This window comes from Eleginops maclovinus, chromosome 9 (genome assembly GCF_036324505.1).
Source record: "Eleginops maclovinus isolate JMC-PN-2008 ecotype Puerto Natales chromosome 9, JC_Emac_rtc_rv5, whole genome shotgun sequence".
Classification (NCBI taxonomy): Eukaryota; Metazoa; Chordata; class Actinopteri; order Perciformes; family Eleginopidae; genus Eleginops; species Eleginops maclovinus.
The window spans coordinates 11,489,306-11,508,792 of NC_086357.1; the positions used below are offsets into that span (position 1 = coordinate 11,489,306).

Consider the following 19,487-nt stretch of genomic DNA (forward strand, 5'->3'; position numbering starts at 1 on the left):
AAATATGAGTAGAGGTAAGTTTCTTCTGAATTGTTGCTGACCATCACAAACTTTAGGTTGTGATTTGAAGTATGTTCATGACAACTTGAGTCCACTTTTTTTTATATATCTGAAGATGAATGGGAATATCTGACAACAGGCAACAGGCTGCATGATTGAGGTTTTCAAATGTGAGTTAAACAAAATGCAGGTTTCCCATTCATTTCTGCTGCTGCTTCAGCATTCATCGATGTATTCTGTCATCCGTTTCTCTGCTGCCATCCTAGTTCAGACAGACTCAATGGATGCCCGAGGAACAGATCAGAAAGTTCAATGCAGTTTAATGGTCTACAATAATTGTGCCTTGTTGTTTTCAACAGTCCTTGCTATTTGAAGCACGATGGATACCAACTTGTCTTTCTCCTCTCGTCGGTCTCCTGTGTTGTGTTTACACGGCTGTGCAGCGTCCAGCCAGCCGATAGCCTCCAGTTTAGGAATTGGTGAGTGGAAAACAGTTGCCATGGAGAATATTTTATGGCAAAATGTCAAATAATCAATTAATATCATCGAAAAAAACGAGAACAAAGAGCACTTTTTTGGTAAAGCCTGGAATATTCCACCAAGAAGTTGCAACATAAAAAGCACAGTCCATAACAAGCTGTAGTTGTAGTGCTGTGAGCGATCTAGCTACAAAAGCACAACAAGTGCTACTAAGGAGATCTTGAGGATCAGAAACACAGAAGAGTTTGAACCCTAATAAAGTATATTGTTAGAGTAAAACACGGTGACATTTTTCTCATTCTTCGAAACCGCATAGGCATGGAATTTACATGACCATTCAAATCTCCCTGATATTAATATTACCTTTTTTAATTGGCTTTTTTTCCACAGCCAACCAAAATATATTCAGAGATTAAAGCAAGAAATCCTTATTTCTAAAAGCCTGAAACTGAGGAATGTTTTGGCAATTTAGGTCAAGACATGATTTGTCTAAGCGTTTCACCTCTAGTAAGTACTATTAATGCAGTAATATGCAACCACTTATCTATATTTTATTTAAGATTTCAGAATAGATTCAAGAGAGCCAATGGTTCCCTTAAACGGTATGCTAATCAATGTGTACTATGTGATACTTATGGTAAGGTAATAAAGATGTAGATTGGTTTAAAATGACAGCCTGGAATTCACTGGCAATACATTTCTTATAAATAGTTTTACTTCCTCAGATGCACCGGTGTTTAAATAAAAGACTTATCTCTTTGCAGATATTTGTTTAATCTGTCCATGTGCCTATGAGATTTGAGATACCAATTTAGATGAAGGAAATGTAATTATTCCAGCTCACAACCTTTTGAATGGAGGGTTTCAGAGTTGGATACATTGAAAACTTTGAAAACAGAACCCAAATTGTTTGCACTGATAAATTATGGTGTAACATTATTCACACAAGGGTTTATGTGTTTGTGTCCAGACATTCTGAAGCGTGGTGGTAATGCAGCAGATGCTGCGGTTGCCATAGCAGCAGCACTGGCTGTAACAGAGCCATGCAGCACCGGTCCTGGTGGAGACGCTTTTTGCTTGTTCTACAACGGAGGAACCGGAGAGATCAGAGGAATAAACGGCAGGTGGAGAATCTTCTCTCTCCATTATTGTCTTTTTCATAACACAGAATGGTTAGCTGAGCCTCTCTCTTTGTCCTTCTCAGTGGTCGTTTGCCCATGGCGCAAACCTTGGATTTCCTGGAAGGACGTGGTTACAATGCAGAGGCCCCTCCTTCACCTTCTGATGCCTTGAATGTCACAGTACCAGGGGCCCCTGCATGCTGGTGCGATACTGTGCAGCTATTTGGAAGTCACAAGGTTTAACTGTGTGTGTGTTTGTGTTTTAGTATCCTACTGTTCAGAGCTATATGCAATACAAAGGTCGCAAAAAGCTCATTAAATGTCATGATTTACATCACCTAAACAAGCTCAACATAAACACTGCAAGTGGAACCTCATTGACACACACCACCAACACATCTGTAAGTAAGAGTCATGTGTGTGACAGACAGTGGTGTTGAAGGTGTATCAAGGATAGATATACAAAGAGTAGACAATCTATCATTGAATGCTGTTGAATTTCCCTTTATTCAAACCCTGTTTTAGTAAAAACAGGATTACCGTGGCCATCTAGGGAAGGGTTTCTACATATTATCCACCAAATGTGGGTACGATTAAATTCAGATTTTAGGAACATAGTGTGGATTTCACTTCACTAACACAACAGCTGTGCCAGCTTAGATGTAAAGAAGGGTTTGATACGAATGCAAAAAGTTTACTACTGTGCGGTTTGTGGCCTCAAAATATGTTTAGGATAACGTTATATGTTGTAAGCTAGAGCTTACAAGTAGAGCAGCTCATCAGAGTAGTTACAGGCTCTACATTATAAAGTAACCAATGAAGTATCCTCTCATTGGCACTGATTGATTGTTATTATTAGATGTTTTTTCCTGACTGGAAAACCTTAAAAGGAAATGACAAACTAGTTCTACACTCCACATATTTCTTGTCAAAAAAATGAGTCACACTTCCTGTTCAGTGAGGTTTCCTGTGAGGTAATAGGCGTGTGTTCCCTCTCCTCATTTCCCCTAGCTGTCCTTGCAGGAGGTGCTAAGCGGGGCAGCAGAGCTCGCAGAGGTGGGGTTTCCTGTTGCCGAGGTCACAGCTCACCAGTGGGCTAAATGGGTGGCTGCTCTGAGAGAGGCTGGGAAGGAACTAGGTGGAGACCTGCTAATTAATGGTCATGCTCCTAAATGTGGTCAAGTATTCAGAAACCCTAACCTGGCCCGGACCCTGAAGGTAAATCTTTCAACTAAAACTAACAAAAAACACACATGTTATGGGTGATGTGAGTAGCATTGTGAATTATTTTGGTCAATGTTAAGCCCAATCAAGATGGAGGAAGGGAGGAATACAGGGATGGGCATACAGTAGTAGGAAAAACATTCAAATCTTTTTCTCTCCTGCCCCTTATGTGAATGTGCCAACCTAGTTTCATAGGTGTGGGCCGACTAGGTAACATTCATAAAATAAGGCTCAATCTGTAGTTTCCTGTCAGTGAGACCTCTGACGCCCACCATTTGGGTGTGTAATTATCTGCTTGTGTGTCACTATAAAAGCATGCACTGATCGATGCTTGTCTTTATTACTACATTAAACACTCAGTCTTTAGTTATTCAATAAAGCACGAACTCTCAAGTGGGCCAACCCCTGCACCCCCTCTCACTCCCAGTCCTCAGGCAAGTGAAACAATAGCAGTGACCTCAGCCTCATTGATCGAGGGTTTCCATGACATCCTCAGCATTGACGGGGTGTGTTTTATCTTGTGCTGAAAACTCACACACACCATCCTGTTCATTTGCTATCATTGATTGGACTTTTATATATAAACCATGGTGGATACGTAACCCGCATATATTTCTTTAAAGATGCTGCAATTCATCATATTTTAATGTTGGTGTTTTATACTATAGTTATATTTCATGCAGTTAGATTGAGCAGTTGATTGAATTCCTCAACAGGAGCTTGGTGAGCATGGAAAACCAGCGTTCTACAAGGGCAGAGTGGCCCAAGCCATCGTAGATATCATCAACCAAAGCGGAGGAGTCATGACATTCGATGATCTCAGCAGCCATGACAGTGAGGTCGTCACCCCTATAAGCACAGAATACAAGGTGATGTCAGCAACAACCTTTCTGTGTTCACTTTGAGAACTTGGTCAGCAGCATGAATCACTCCATTGTGTGTTCAGGGTGTCCGTCTGTGGGAGCCTCCTCCTAACAGTCAGGGATTGGCGGCCCTGCTGTTACTCAACATCCTGGACAACTTCCCTCTCAAAGGTATACCCTGGCATGCTGACGTGCCATTAATGACTTGCCTTATACGAGAGAATTTCAAATATGGATATTGTTCTTGTAATATGTATGATCAAACTGGCCTAAAGACCAGAGTTTATTGAGGATATATCTGCTGAAATGAGGTCTGCATTAAGTCAAGTAAGGATCAGAATGACCTGTATGTCCAATTCTCCTCCACTCTCAAGCCCTAAAGAAAGGGTATCGTCCTGATTGGCCAAGATTGGAAATGCACCAGGCAGCTCTCAGTACTTAATTATGAGCCAATCCTCACACCCAAATAATTATGTTATGCCACCCTCACTTCGTAGAAACAATTAAGCATGCTCACATTGTTAAACATATTAGTCTTGGTTTTATTTGTCTAGGACAAGGATGTTCTGTTCTTAAATTTCTCCCACCTCAACATTAAATGGAGGAGGTAGTCATTCCATTTATGTGGGTCCAAAACATGAAATAATGAGACATAAAAAGCACTGCAACAAACAATGTTACATTTCAGTGAACTTTTCACAGTCCATGGATTATTTTAAGCCCTTGGGATATTCGCCTTCGTTCACTCGACAAATAACCAGTGGGATTTTTCTATTGGATTTTGGACTATTGCAAAATATAAGTTCTGTAACAAACACATATTTATGCACTACTTTTTGTTCAGTAAGGTAATCTTTACAAAAAAAAGCACTTATATGCTTTTGGAAGACTAATTGCAATAGCCAGCAAAAGCAAGCCAACGATAGACCATAGTACATTTAAAACAACGATTACCTAAACATCCCCACCATTTAGATAATTGTGCTAAATAACATTGCTAACAGGCCTTGGCCTTAGCTTCTGGGACCCTCACAAGATAACTTTGAACATACAGTTGATTGGATGGCTCTTGAAGCTTGCCACTTTAACAGTTGATGTTAAATCTCACACAATGTCAATTCAGTCAGACAATTCACGTGTTTCATTAATATGTTTATTAGAAGCAGTATATAGTTTGAGTCCGCGTCTAGGCTCGGGCCTCATCACTCCACATATTTACATAGAACATTGATTGAGTGATGATTAGATTATTAACCCCCCGAGCCTACAGGTGGAAGCTGTGGTGGTGGGGCAGGCGATCATCGCCGACGTGAACGCAGCGAGGTGAATGCATTAGCAGCGTGGAAGCAGCAGTAGCAGCATTAGCGACGCAGAGGCAGGCAGATCTGACAGCTTAAATAGATAGGCAGATATAGGAGACAATGATTGGATGGTTGCAAGAGTGGCGAGGGGCGTTATGTGCGAATGTATCATTGGTGCTCGAGTTGACTGCCTGAACTACCTCGCAGGCTTCGCCCCATTTATCGATTTGTGTAAAGTTGCCATAAAAATGTCCTCTACTTCTTAAAGGGAACAAAACCTAAAGTCACACAAAAAAAAGAAGTTTGTTGATCATAGCGATCGATTTGCACTAATCTAATAATAAAGAGGGGAGGGGTAGGATCCGTGCAGCTGGGGAGCCAGGAAACAAAAAGAAGAATTGACGAAAGCCTGCTATTTGTGTGTGTGTGTGTGTGTGTGTGTGTGTGTGTGTGTGTGGTTGTGTGTGTGTGTGTATGGTTGTGTGTGTGTGTGTGTGTGTGTGTGTAGCTGCAGGCCATAACAGCTCTGACTACATCCATGTACTGGTGGAGGCTGTGCGCTTGGCACAAACAGATGCTGTGCGTTACCTGGGAGACCCTGACCATGTGACCATCCCTTTGGAAACCTTGCTGGACAAGCGATACAGCCACCAGCGAGCACAGCGTATAAGCATGGGCAGGTGTGTGTAAGTGTGTGTGTCTATTAGTACCAGTGTGTACCAGTCGTGCTCTGTTGACTTTAGATAGGACTCTAGACTTTTACCCCCCCCCACACACACACACCTTAACGTCCATCCCTTTATACCTCGGTCTCTCCTCCACTGCTCTGTTTGCATGTTGGTGTAGGTTTGTGTGTGTGTGTGTGTGTGTGTGTGTGTGTGTGTGTGTGTGTGTGTGTGTGTGTGTGTGTGTGTGTGTGTGTGTGTGTGTGTGTGTGTGTGTGTGTGTGTGTGTGTGTGTGTGTGTGTGTGTGTGTTGTGTGTGTGTTTCTGTATTTTTTGGCATCAAAATGTGTTTACTTGTCAGTTTTGCAGACTTTGAACATTTGGCCTTCATCAGTTCTAAAACAAATAGCCAAACATACTTAAAATGTCTTAAACAACTTAATGATATCTTAACGTGCACACATGCACACATACATACATATTCTTTTGATGTGTACAAATACATATCCCAATCATACACGTTTGATAGGTTTAGTATCACCCCAAGTCAACCATAATCATTCAAATAAAGCATAAATGAAATGCATATCAGAACGTAATTAGGCGCAATTATGTTAACATGTATATTATACAACAGCTTACTGGTTGAAATCAAAGAAAGGCATTAAATAGCAGATCATATTTACATGCACTGCAATAATCTGGTTAAAACCCTCAGAATACTTCCTAAACACCCTATGATATATTTAAACCAAGGCTGGAATATGGTTTATAAATTCTTTATGACACCTGAAGCTGAAGAGTTGTTTGTGTCCTGGTAATTAAAATTAGGAATGACATGCTCCGATAGGACAGGTAGGGATAAAGCACACAATTAAAACAAATATTTAACTTGTACTTTGTGCTTGCAATGCACGAGGATGGCAGTTTGGCCCTCATAATTTTACATTATATAGACGAATCTACTATTTATATATATTTTGAAAATATATTTGGATGTCAATAAAAAATGTTTATCTTTCAGTGAATAAAAAAAAAGGGTTTCTATAAAGCAGTTTCTGCTGCTCAAACATGCTTATTACACATTCTTTCCTAGATGGCAACCCTCATGTGTTTATGCTAATTTATACAGCCGGTTTCAGCAGATGAAAACAGCACCAACAATATTAATTTATGCATGTTTTTAATTGTTGTGTGTTTTTCTGCAGGGTCATGGAAGAAGTGGAGCCCGGCTTGATGACAGGAAGTGACACAGTTTATTTCTGTGTGATCGACAGCCAGGGCAACGCTTGTTCATTTGTCAACAGCACATACATGGGCTTCGGCAGTGGGCTGGTCCCTAAGGATTGTGGATTCTCACTACAGGTCTGAAGGGGTCACATAGAAGGGATTAGTTTATTTACTGCGCTATGACAGTAACTAAATATGTTTAAGTTGTGGACAAAACAAGATATTTAAGCACATTTTTAGACCAAACAATGTAAAACACAACGAATGAAACCAGATGCATTTTTAAAACATAATGTTCCCAATTGCATCGTATTGTTCTCTGCTTACAGACCAACCAATTTGGAGACACATTATGTTGCATATAGACACCAATATGCAACACATGTAATATCCATGCAAAACAGAGAGAAGTAGAATTCACAGGTTGCTTTCAAAAAGCACCCCTAAACCTTAAAACTAGATGAGGAATTAGAAAAAATTGATGTGTATCATTAAATGAGGTCATTAAACTCTACAATATTGCCCACAGAACCGGGGTGCCAGCTTTTCTCTTCGTCGTAACCATGTCAACTGTGTGGCTGGAGGAAAGCGGCCATATCACACTATAATACCTGCACTTCTCACTGACTCTGCAACCACATTAGAAAAAACAGTCCTCCTTGCTGCGCTGGGGGTGATGGGTGCTCTGATGCAGCCGCAAGGACACGTCCAAGTATGTTAGAGAATAGACTGAGCTGAAGCATTTATCTATCAGATAAATAATGCAAACTATCTCCCTGACACTAATTGTGTTTATCCATCTCTCTTTTGTTATTTATCATTTGTAATGTTTTTGTAAGACTAGATCAGAGTGTGGAGAATTCATCATTTGAGATACTTAATTTCTTGAGCATGAATTTGGTTTAGGTCAAAATCCTAATAACCTGAACGTTATGAACAAGTTAAATGTGTTAATGAGTTATGATCTGATATTGCTCTTGTGTGTTCAGGTGTTACTAAACATGTTGGAGTTTGGGATGAATCCTCAACAGGCTCTAGACGCACCAAGAGTCTATGTACAATATGACCACACAAGTCAGTATACATATGCAATCATTGGAATTTTGTGAAAGAAGCAAGTCAATGTGTTCTATTCTTATGTCAGGTTACATTTTCTGTGTGTAGCTGATCAGTGGTCTGTTAATCTGGAGGAAGGCATAGGGCAGGAGGTGGCTGATGAGCTGAGAAGAAGGGGCCACAAAGTCAACTGGCCAATCACAGGTAACCTTTGTTATTGACACAGTTACTGTCACAGTTTTTTGTCAGCTGTGGCTGTATATTATTCTTTCGTGATTGGTTTGCCGCTGCTGCAGAAAGTAGACGATTCCCAATTTTATACATTTATTCATAAAACATCACTGAAAAATAACAAAATGGTTAAAAAATACCTTCAAGAGGAGTAATGCAAAAACAAACATGTAATTGTATATGCAAATACTTCCTGTTCTTCTGTTTCTCACCTCGGAATCACCCTAGCTGATGTATGCCTTTATTTATGGCGTGAACATGGTATGCTTGTTATTACCATTGGATTTGTATCCCCCCTACTATCTGCTCCCTTTTTTATTCTGGAAGATCCGCACCCCTTTATTAACGAAATGTCTTAATGCTGGGTGTTTTGGTGAACTGTGCATAGTTGTGATAGATAGACGGATAGCAAATGAAACATCAACATTGGCTCATCACATTTTATTTATTTAGTTTTTCATTCAAACACACAGGCCACAAAAGGTCTCAGTTTGGGAGAGGACAGATCATCACAGTGGGGGATTGGTGGAACCCATCTGTCAATCAAACTGATCCTCCATCCAGGGTGCTGTGGGCAGGATCCGACCCCAGAGCAGACGGATGTGCAATGGGATACTAAACAGAAGTGGCCTTCTCTACCTTCTGTCTTTATGTTATATTCAGATACATTGATACATTTTGCAGATAAATGATAAATAATTAATCATTGGGTTTGTGATTAACTACTTGATTTCCCATGTAAAACTTGCCAACCACTCAGGTTTATGACATTGTCATAGCACAGCATCATAGCATAACACATTAAAGATTCATGCATTAGCTTTTAATCACATCTTTAATTCATTTATGAGTTAATGCACGATTACTACTTATGCACTGAAAAATAGAAAACAAATCATTGTGTACCGCATCAGAGATGTCTTTCCTTTTTGGTTTAGATAATGACAAATATATATTTAAACATAATAATAACAACAATATCATACCATATACCTATCATTTTACGTCACCAAGAAATGACAGTTTCATTGTTTTTCTCATGATGACAAATCATATTGAGTACAAAACATGTAAAAAATGTGATGTGAACCAAGTTGATCAGTGTTATATCTCCATGAAAGTTCCTTTTTCATATTTTTCCTACACTTAGAGTGAAGCATATTTACTGATTTTAACAGTATGTATTTCAAATGATCTGTGAACTATGCTGGATCTATTTAAACAAATTAAAAATAAATGTAGTTTATCTGACTTTTTTTTTTCAATAACTAAACAGGTGTGTTTTTTTTACAGTTTGAAAGCCTTATGGATTTATTAATCAGTAATATATATATAATTATTCCTTTTTCACATTTTATATATATATTTAACTCACCGCCTACATAAAATGTATTAGATATTTTTTGCTACTCCCTGACCTTTTCTGTAGCATCACCCTCGAAAATTGGGTTTAATGGTCACATTGAATCTTATGTTGCCCAGAGGAAAACAACAATTTGTATTTATAGTTATGTTAGTAAATTATATTTTCCTATGTTTTTTCCCTCTCTTTGTTACTGTTTGTTATTTTCCTTACGATTTGGGAATACCTGTTTCATTGACTCTCAGACAAAATTATGTGTGCAAATAAAATACAATTACTTTCGACACTCCACAAGAGTATCTGAGAAAATCTCGCAGTTTATTAAGCCGAATACCGGTAAATTAGCTGCGGCTTCTCCATCTCCACAAGTGATTTTGATGATTACACTCACAACTTTCAGAACATGAGTTCATGGTATGGGACTTGGCATATGATGCTTCTATTTCATTACATGTCTTTAACACTAAATGAAGTTTGTGTTTTGCCCTTTTGTATGTTTAAGCTATATGATTTAAACTGTCAGGAAACACCCCTGCTACCCGTATAAATAGAAAGCAGACCGGATAAATACAGAGACAGAAAGACAGGATGAATTATATTACAAGATATGCAGTGGCATGGGTTGAGTGAAAATGTGAGCAAGTTGATAACCTTATTCTGTGAAGCAGGCAGCTCAAATATGATTCCACTTCAACACAAATCTCTTAAAGCAGAAACTTAATGTCGGACTTTGTTTCACTGTTGATCTCCTTACAGCTCCAAACCGCACTTGGTACCAACTGTTTACACCCATAAAGAGCCATGTGTTCAGTCACTCAAACACACTGTGTTATTCTTAATCTGTCTTAATTAACAGTGGTTGAAGCAGCTTGTTAGTGACTGGTCTGAGTTTACAGCGCAGTTTATCTGGATGTGGGACATTCCAGCTGGATTATGAAGCAGCTCACAACATGCTGGGCCCCTGAAACACACATAATAACAGACACAGTGTTAGTAGCTTTCTGACACAGCACTATCAGCAGTCATGTTTTACACTATTGCCCCACATAGACCTGCTAAGCTGTTCTTTCATTCTGACCTAGAAACAGGGTACTTGCCAAAGGTGAATATTGAAAAAGATGTTATTGGATTGGATTGGCTCATAAAACTAATCTACAATGTTAATGCTACATTTTAAATGTAGAACAAAACTATAAATATTCCAAGTTAAATAATTTACAAAACTCACAACACTTTTTCTTATGTCTTTTCTAGCATGAAGTCAGGTGTATGACATTGTCATAGCACTGCATCAAATCATAACACTTTACACTCACATAAAGTATCTTTTTATATTGCATCTTATAGGTTCAAGCTATGTTTATAAGCTGCATTATTTTGTTTGCACTCAAATATAAAGCAACCGATTGGTAAACACATCTTTGTGACATACCAAAGCAAACCTCAACTCTGCCTTTTGGTTAACATAACTATCGGTTCCAATGTCTTTAATTAGTTGCTGCTTGTCCAAAAATTACAACACAATCTTACAGAAAAAATGATCAATTATGTATATTTGTGGGTATTTATAAAACATATACTTTGCTACATATTGTAAATGTAAACATCATGTGACTAAAAGGCTGCGGGAAATACACACATACACACTTCCTGTGAATGTGTTTCATAGTGCACATTGTGTCATGGTAGAACCTCCTCTGAGGAAGGAGCATCTGTTCAACACCCCTACACACCACACACACACACACACACACACACACACACACACACACACACACACACACACACACACACACACACACACACACACACACACACACACCACACACACATACACACATACAAATAGCAGGCTTTCGTCAATTCCTCTTTTTGTTTCCCGACTCCCCAGCTGCTCGGACCCTACCCCTCCCCTCTTTCTCGAACTCTTCTCAACCAACTCCAATTCTCTACTCTCCTCACTGCAGTTGTGAGTGTGTTTTTGGGTGAGTGATGTGTTGTTCGGTGGGTTTCGCCCGGTCTTTGGGCCTGGTCCTGCTGCCTTTGGCTCTCTGCTGTATCATGGCCAATCTGCTGCTTCTGTTTCCCATGGGAGAAATCACCTACATCCAGCAGGACCGCCTGGCCAGCTACATCTGGTATTTTGGTGGACTAGGAGGAGGGGGAGCACTGGTAAGTGAAAAACTGCCTTTATGTTCTTATTTCATGATGACTATTTGTTATATATTTTGGGTTAGACCTAACGTTTTGGTATGGTCAACATGTTTTGATAGAGACTTGTTCATTTTGGTTCAGATCATCTGGTTTTTTTTAGGTCAAAGTTAGTTGAATGGTGACAGAAAGAGTTGTTTTGTGTGTGCTCACTAAACAGCAGGTGTTGGTCATTGCAGCAGTGACTTATTTTGAAGAAAGACAGCAACACAGTAAGGTCTCATAACTTTACTTCAATTAAATAAAGTGGAGCATGGTAATTGTTTCTTCAAAAGCTATACTTTAGTATAATAGTACAACTTTACCTTAACTGCATGAGGTCCAAAGTTACTTTTAGAATTTGCAGTAAGACGGGTTAGGGTTAGTCCCTACCCACTGCAAAATCTGTTTGTTTATTCAGTTTTAATGCCAATCAATAATAGAAATTCAAAAGTATATTGTTTTCTTGGTTTGTGTCAACATGTTTGACAGAACCCTTCTTTATCTTTTAAAACTTGAAATGTCATGGCTTTTCTCTTCTGTTTGTATTTAAACACACGTGAATCATTTGTCTTGTCCTTTATAAATACAAAAAAAATATATTGATGCAACATGGCAGTATATTTCTAAATAAGTCATCTGGAGGGGTTATTTTGCTGGGTAGAAGAGGCTTAACAACGTGGACAAATGTTTAACAAAGTTCAACAGGTACCACATGGTTAAACTCATGACTACTGGTTGCTCTGGAAAGAGAAAGGAACTGAAACTAAGCTACGTTCTTAGAAACCAAATTTTAAGATTTTTTTTTTTCACATTTAAACTAAAAATACATAGATTCTTTAACAGTATTCCAGCCATGTGAAACAAGAACTCCGTTCTCAAAATACTTTTAAAAAGCATCAGAATCAGAATTAGAATCAGAATACCTTTATTCGTCCCACAGAGGGGAAATGTTCATTTGTACAGCAGAAAGAGCCAAAGACAGCTTAATGTTATCACACCCAGGATACAAAATATATATACGCACACAATTTACAAAATACACAAAAATAGACCTCACAAACCATTCTGAGTATAGCAGCCATGGTATATATTGTACAGTTATTAACACAACAAGGGGGTGCTATAGTCAGTGTTTTTATATGTGTTGGGGTCTACCGGGGGCCATGATGATTATAGAGTCTGAAGGAGCTGCACAGTGCGGACAGGGTGTCCTGGAGGGGATGGGACACATTGTCCTGTCTCCCACCACCTCCACAGTGTCCAGAAGACTCCCCAGCACAGAGCTGGCCTTCCTTATCAGTCTGTTCAGTTGCTTCCTGTCAGCAGCCAAGATGCTGCAGCCCCAGAAGGCCACACCATAGAAGATGGCTGATGCCAACACAGAGTCAAATAAACTCTGAAAGAGTTCCCCCTGCACCCCAAAAGACCTCAGTCTCCTAAGCAGAAAGAGTCTGCTCTGTCCCTTCTTGTAGAGAGCGGCAGAGTTGTCGGTCCAGTCCAGTTTGTTGTTCAGATGAACAGGCAGGTACTGTACATGTAGGATTTCACAATCTCTATGTCCACTCCCTGGATGTTCACTGGTGTGTGTGTGTGTGTGTGTGGGGGGGGTGTTGGCACCATCTGAAATCCACCACCAGCTCCTAATAAAGCAGCATTCAATGAAAACTGACGCTGGTACATGCAAATACACTAACACTCTGTAATGTTAAGTAGACTGAAGCCTTATTTTGTGTTTGTCGTATAAAACTGATGCTAATTTACATTCATAACTCTTTTTAACTTTCTGTCTTGTCCATTAAGATTTCTTTGATTTGTTAAGTTGCACTTATCTGCATGCGGGGTAAGCTTTTGACTCAAAGAAATACAACTTTTTTTTTCTTTTTCAGTCAATTATTTCCCCTTCAACACCACTCAGTCTGAGTGTGCCTGCAGTTGCTCACTGAGAACAATGAAGTGTTGTGTGAATTCACAGTAAATCCGTCTGCTACATGCTGCTGATCTGATGGGTTTATGCTCCGACTGAGTTGAAAGGAGCTGTTCTTTTAATTCGTTTTTTAGAAAAAGACAGTCTCTTCTCTGTTCTTCCTTAAACCAGATTAACCTTGCTGGCCAGACAAGCACTTGTTTTGGGTATATAGAGCTTCACTCTGTAACATATTAAGATTTTTGGGTAGTTTGTAAGAAAAAAGATAGATATTTAATAATAAGACTGTATTTGGATTAGTCTGTACATATTATTTTTGCATATGTTATTTGAAAAAAGTAGTTCTGCAAGCACAGGGAACCTTTACTGAAATTCCTTTTTCCATGCTGTCCTTATTGTTTCCTCTTTGGGCTTTTCCTCTGTTTCTGGAAAAGACAGAACGTTTAAAAGTCAAAGAGCAAACTGAACCCCTCTGAGAGAAATGTATCTTTAGCTTCCTCCCTTCCTCTCTCTTGCTCTTCCTCCCTCCTTTTTCCTTTTTCCTCCCTCTTCCTTTCTCACTGTGTGAACTTCCCTCTGTATGTTCAGTATCTCTCGCTGGCCCTCTTCAAAGATAGTGCTTTAGAGGGACATCCAGGATGTGTATGTAACGATGGTCATGATCTCTGAGACCTTTGGAACTTAACTTCCCCTCCTCTGCTGGGACGTGATTTAAAGACATTGACCGCTGGGAGAGAGACAACAGCACAGGAAAGAGGAGAGGAAAAAGTGAGAGAGGGATAGTAACATAAAATAACACTGAAACAAACAAATAAACAACCCTTTTAAAAAAAAAAGTATTTCTAATGCCCTTCTCTCGCAGTAAGGCCCTCCAACTACACAACAACACATGGGACCAATGCTCTTAATTTGACCACTGTCACAGCTATTATCATTTAATCTATATATGTGTATTGTTCCAAGAGGACGAATCTTAAAGAATTTAAGTAATTTAGTAACCCTTAGACCTTATATGTAGCTTGAAAATAAACAACGGTCAAATATGCTAACATAGCATGCTAATAGTCTAAAGCTGTGTCCAAAATGTTTACTATGTGCTGTTTTATATGGATCTGGATCTATATCGATATGGCTGTTATGGTACAGTTCATGTGGTGGTATTGATAGGAAATCATTCCAGCAAATGCTAGTGAAAAAAGCAGTTTCAATAAGGCTGAAATATGAGTAGCTAACGCTTAGCATCTATATGTTTAGTCCTAGTGTACTTCCCTCTTATCTTAAAAAATATCAATGTAGATAATGTCCTTAAAAGACTTAAATTAAATACATGATAAATGCTGCTGTTCACAAGTGTCTCTCTGTCTTCAGATGCTGTTTCCAGCTGTGGTATTCATCACTCTGGGGAAATGTAACTGCTGCTGGAATGAGAGCTTAATGGTAAGCGACTTACCAAACTATCAATAACACTCAAAATCAAAACATGTTAAAAATGCATGTTATGTTCCTTAATTCTACACCCAGATCAATATTATCAGATGTTTTTCCCTTTTCTTAAATCGAAATATGAAGATTTTAAGTCTTTAAGCCCTTGTATCTTTTCATAGTGTTCCCTGTTACTGCTGTTTCTTTCTGTTTCTTGGAGAGTAAACTGCACAGTTGTTATTAAGCCAGCCCACACTGTCCCTTTATGAGGTGGAATGCTAATGCTAATCCAGCAATAATAATTCAACAAGGGTCCCATTGTTAGTCAACATTCAACAAAGTAAGATTGGCTCACACCACTTAAGCCACATGCACAGCTGCAATTGTGTGTGTGTGTGTGTGTGTGTGTGTGTGTGTGTGTGTGTGTGTGTGTGTGTGTGTGTGTGTGTGTGTGTGTGTGTGTGTGTGTGTGTGTGTGTGTGTGTGTGTGTGTGTCACAATGGCCTCTGTATCTGTCATGTGAAACAGATAAATGAAACAGTTTACATTTAAACAGACAGGCAGGCTCACATACATTGACAAGGGCATCTAAACTCCTTCACTTCTTTAAATCACTGTGTGTGTCTGTGTTTCTCGCAGATGTGCGGTTCAGTGTTGGCAGCTGTTGTCGGCCTGGTGGGGTCTGGCTACTGTTTCGTCATGTCAGGGTTCGCCTTGTTGCAGGGTCCACAGTGCTTCACCTTATACGGATGGTCGTACCCTTTTGCTGACCAGGGCGGCAGGTATGACGATACTGTGTGTGGTGCCATGGGTTTCTTCATTCATTTAGTCTTTAAAAAGTCAAAAAAAACATGAAACATCTTTATAACATTTTTTCACAATTTGCTTCTTTTCCTCAAATTTGAGAATTAAATTGAATTTCTGGCATTATTGATCAAAACAAAAATTAACAAATGACTATTCAGTATAGTGTTGTTGCTGTTTATTCAGTCAATTGATAACTAGGTCAATCTGTTTAGCTCTAATGTGTTGTATAGTGTATGATTACTGTTGATGATCTCTCTTTGTTATCTCAAATACAAAAACAATCAAGGTCAATAAAACACTGTAAACATATCTAGGTTAATCGCAGTTCAACACAAGTGTTTAAGGACATTAAACAATTATACAGCTGCTATAATGCTGTGTTTTTTTGTATTGCCTGTGGTTAGTGGCCAGGGTATAACTACGATAAAGGAAAACAAGGTTCCCTTATATAGAAACACTTGGACTTTGCCTCCACCTGTGTTTTATTTTTGAATTCATGAAAAACTTTGTCATGTGGCACAAGTTATTTTATGTTTTTTTAATTCATCAGTGTGTTCTGACAGACAATGCTTATCCATAGTATTTCAGCACTTAAGAAGGCTACACTCAGAGCTAAGTTAAACCAGTGAAAACGTTTTAAAACAAAGCAGCTGCTATCTTTGTTTGATAGTCCACGGATCTCTCTATCTGTGTCCCAGGTATCTCTTACAGCCGGAGACGTGGTCACGGTGTGTTCAGCCGGTTCACATCGTAGAGTGGAACGTGACTCTGCTGTTCGTGTTGCTGGGCCTGGCTGTGTTGGAGTTCATCATCTGTCTCTGTCAGCTGGGAAACGGACTAGTCAACGCCGTCTGCCGACCATGTTGCTACAAGCAGGAGTATAGTCTTAATGCTTGAATCAACAGACAAACACAGATACACCTGTAAGTAGGCTCTCCTGCTGAGACATATGTGCACACATAAACAAATCACATGTTTGACTTGTATGCACACATACAGGACATTAATGGACACAAGGAGACGTGGCAGTCTCTAGGGACTGCCTCATTGCCAAGCATAAGTGTATGTTTCTGACTACAACTAGGCCTTACCTACATACACAAGCAGTATTATGAACACTGGACACCATCATTCTAATCACTATATTATAACCTTTAATTTGCTCTGATTATTGGCAAAACTCACTATGCAGTCATTGATAAAGATGGTCCTCTGGTGCAGCCAAAATACAAGTTTTAAGACAGGTTGTAATAATGTTCTCCATAGAACAAGAAAAGAGGATACAATTAAGTTTGTTGAAGGAAGACTTAGCAGAACAACATGTATACATAATAAAGATAAAGTAAAGCAGCGTTGATAATAATAATAATAATAATAATAATAATATTAGGTATACAGAATAAAAGATTTCACTGAAGTTAGGAGTGTCTGTGAATCTTTCATTTGTTAAAGACATAGAACAGTCTTTACGCTTAAGTTACAAGTGTTTCATCAACTTAATTCAAGAAATGTATATTCAGTGTCAACGTTGATTTTTTCTTTATTATTATTATTTAATGTATATTATCTTTTATACATTTATAAAACCCAACAACTACACTACCGTTGTCTTTGCATAAGCAGGTGATACTACAATTTAAGTGAGGGTCATCACTTTATATTCTTAAGATGGGCACAATATTTGTTTCATGATGTTGGACATGACACGACATGAGCTCTTGTGTCATTGTTGAGTTGTTGTTGCAAGAAGAGATGGACATTATTTAGTTGTTTATCAGCATCTTGGCTGGTTAATTCGATGCTTCAGTAAGTGTCCTTTCTGTTCTGTTTTGATTCTTGTTCTTCCAACAATACACAATGTGTTGGATAATTTAGAGCTAATGAGCAGATGTTTATTTGTGTGTTTGTACATTTGTTTTTATTTTCAGAGCATTTTGTTGTAAATTGTCTTTCAGATGCTAGATCAGTGTTAACAAACATTTTATATATATTTTAGGGACATATTTTTATAATGTATGTTTGTTTGTATGTGCTACCTTGAATAAAAAAAAAAAACGTTTTCCATTTGAAATGTCCAGTAAGTCATTAAGTTTTAGCTGATCTTTGTTAACAAAAACAGGTTCACATACATACACAGGACATTCAGTGCGTGTTTGTGTGTGTGTGTGTGTGTGTGTGTGCGTGCGTGCGTGCGTGCGTGCGTGCGTGCGTGCGTGCGTGCGTGCGTGCGTGCGAATGCTTGAATCCACTGCTTCCAAAGTATAATAATAATTGAAATGTTTCCATCAACTTATCTGGTATTCAACCATTGTAACCTTTGTACCCACTTGTTCTTACAGAGAAGGAGGGTCTCTGACGGACACAAATGGAACGTTAGTCCATGTGTGTTCAGTCCTAGAGTTTCCAGAATTGCTGGGTATTGATCTACGTCTGGACTGAAAACTGAGTAATTGTGGCCTCAGACCCTATACTAACAGAGTTGATGTTGGAAAAAGATTTCTTTTCATAGCATAAATGAATAGAATTACTTAAAAACCCTTGCAAAAGTCTTCAAAACCGACTTAATTGCACTAAACTGACTTCAGAGTCAGATGGAAGTCATTCAAATGAGTATTAAATTCATAAACTGCTTAGCTTGGCAAATAAAGGGATGTCTTTTTTTTTTACCTTTTCTATGTTTAATTTGGACATCATTATTGACCTGTTGGCTAATCATGACAACATTTAATTTGCGGCCACATTTCGACAAGCACTTTTTTAGAATATCACATTTGGATGTTGCATTAAAAAAAAGTTCTGTTCTTACACAAGTCACTCTACCTCTGTGACAGGTTGTTTGATACCCCCTCTGAGTCAATGACCCCTCTGCCATGCTTGGCTATTCCCAGCAGTCAGCAGGTGGGGTATAAAGACACACAGAGGGGCAAAAGTCCCTCTGACAGACTGACAAACAGTTCTCAGTTGTCTGCACTGTTGTCCTTCTCGTTCTATTCCTCTGTATCGTGGAACAAAAATAATCTGCCTCCTTGGCAGTTTTAAAGTGCACTTGTAATTTGGTGAAGTTCTAGCAATGCATCGGTTGGAATTAAGGGGAGTGTTGCTGCTCTGTTGTGCAGCAGTATGTGTGTCTGGGATGAGGAGAGAGTACTTCCTTAGGATAGAGGAAGTTTCTTGGAACTACGCTCCAAGTGGAATGAACATCATTCAAAACCGCACGGTAGAGCAGGATGAGTAAGTACATTCTTAATACATCGTCTTCTTTATGTTGGACTCAGTCAGTCAGTCAGTCAGTCAGTCAGTCAGTCAGTCAGTCAGTCAGTCAGTCAGTCAGTCAGTCAGTCAGTCAGTCAGTCAGTCAGTCAGTCAGTCAGTCAGTCAGTCAGTCAGTCAGTCAGTCAGTCAGTCAGTCAGTCAGTCAGTCAGTCAGCTCTTACCCCCTGCATTTGGCCCAAATGGGAAAAGCAAAGCTCCTCATGACTTAAACAGACATTATAATATCCAATTCCTCAGTCACTTAAATATCCACTACACTTCCATTAGAGTTCATTATCTCACTTGAACTCCATGGATATTTAAGCGTTTACATTTTGTCCCAAAACAATTTACC

General features: G+C 39.0%; 3 protein-coding genes across 7 annotated transcripts in view; all 3 read left to right on the forward strand.

Annotated features, from left to right (window-relative positions):
* The first annotated feature begins 282 nt into the window (after positions 1-282).
* Positions 283-9,444, forward strand: LOC134869193 (glutathione hydrolase-like YwrD proenzyme). 4 transcript variants are annotated; one of them, XM_063890655.1, is made up of 12 exons: positions 283-479; positions 1,451-1,604; positions 1,685-1,838; positions 2,613-2,819; positions 3,542-3,694; positions 3,772-3,859; positions 5,498-5,675; positions 6,863-7,019; positions 7,414-7,596; positions 7,874-7,958; positions 8,049-8,144; positions 8,645-9,444. In XM_063890655.1, the coding sequence occupies exons 1-12, from the start codon at positions 380-382 to the stop codon at positions 8,788-8,790; spliced, it is 1,701 nt and encodes a 566-aa protein (XP_063746725.1). In that variant the 5' UTR covers positions 283-379; the 3' UTR covers positions 8,791-9,444. The 4 variants fall into 4 exon arrangements, with proteins under 4 accessions (XP_063746725.1, XP_063746729.1, XP_063746726.1 ...); XM_063890659.1 differs by having other exon boundaries at positions 8,079-8,144; XM_063890656.1 differs by having other exon boundaries at positions 5,498-5,669.
* A 1,943-nt stretch (positions 9,445-11,387) lies between these two features.
* Positions 11,388-17,951, forward strand: tm4sf18 (transmembrane 4 L six family member 18). Its single transcript, XM_063891803.1, has 4 exons — positions 11,388-11,706; positions 15,020-15,088; positions 15,713-15,855; positions 16,579-17,951. The coding sequence occupies exons 1-4, from the start codon at positions 11,527-11,529 to the stop codon at positions 16,775-16,777; spliced, it is 591 nt and encodes a 196-aa protein (XP_063747873.1). The 5' UTR covers positions 11,388-11,526; the 3' UTR covers positions 16,778-17,951.
* Positions 17,952-18,799: 848 nt separating this feature from the next.
* The window catches only part of cp (ceruloplasmin), an 11,721-nt gene continuing 11,033 nt past the window's right edge, over positions 18,800-19,487 (forward strand). Inside the window, exon 1 of one of the 2 annotated variants that reach the window (XR_010166461.1) lies at positions 18,800-19,111. Coding sequence is in view for 1 of the 2 variants with exons in the window: in XM_063891816.1 (XP_063747886.1) it covers positions 18,951-19,111 (161 nt within the window). In the remaining variant the exon portion in view is untranslated. The remainder of the gene's footprint in view (positions 19,112-19,487) is intronic. The other variant, XM_063891816.1, reaches the window with a different exon arrangement.

Coding starts and splice junctions, on each gene's coding strand:
- LOC134869193 (XM_063890655.1), top strand. CDS start 380: ATGGATACCAACTTGTCTTTCTCCTCTCGTCGGTCTCCTGTGTTGTGT. Junction 1,839..2,612: donor AGCTATTTGGAAGTCACAAG/GTTTAACTGTGT, acceptor CATTTCCCCTAG/CTGTCCTTGCAGGAGGTGCT. Junction 3,695..3,771: donor CTATAAGCACAGAATACAAG/GTGATGTCAGCA, acceptor TTGTGTGTTCAG/GGTGTCCGTCTGTGGGAGCC.
- tm4sf18 (XM_063891803.1), top strand. CDS start 11,527: ATGTGTTGTTCGGTGGGTTTCGCCCGGTCTTTGGGCCTGGTCCTGCTG. Junction 11,707..15,019: donor TAGGAGGAGGGGGAGCACTG/GTAAGTGAAAAA, acceptor CTCTGTCTTCAG/ATGCTGTTTCCAGCTGTGGT. Junction 15,856..16,578: donor TTTGCTGACCAGGGCGGCAG/GTATGACGATAC, acceptor TCTGTGTCCCAG/GTATCTCTTACAGCCGGAGA.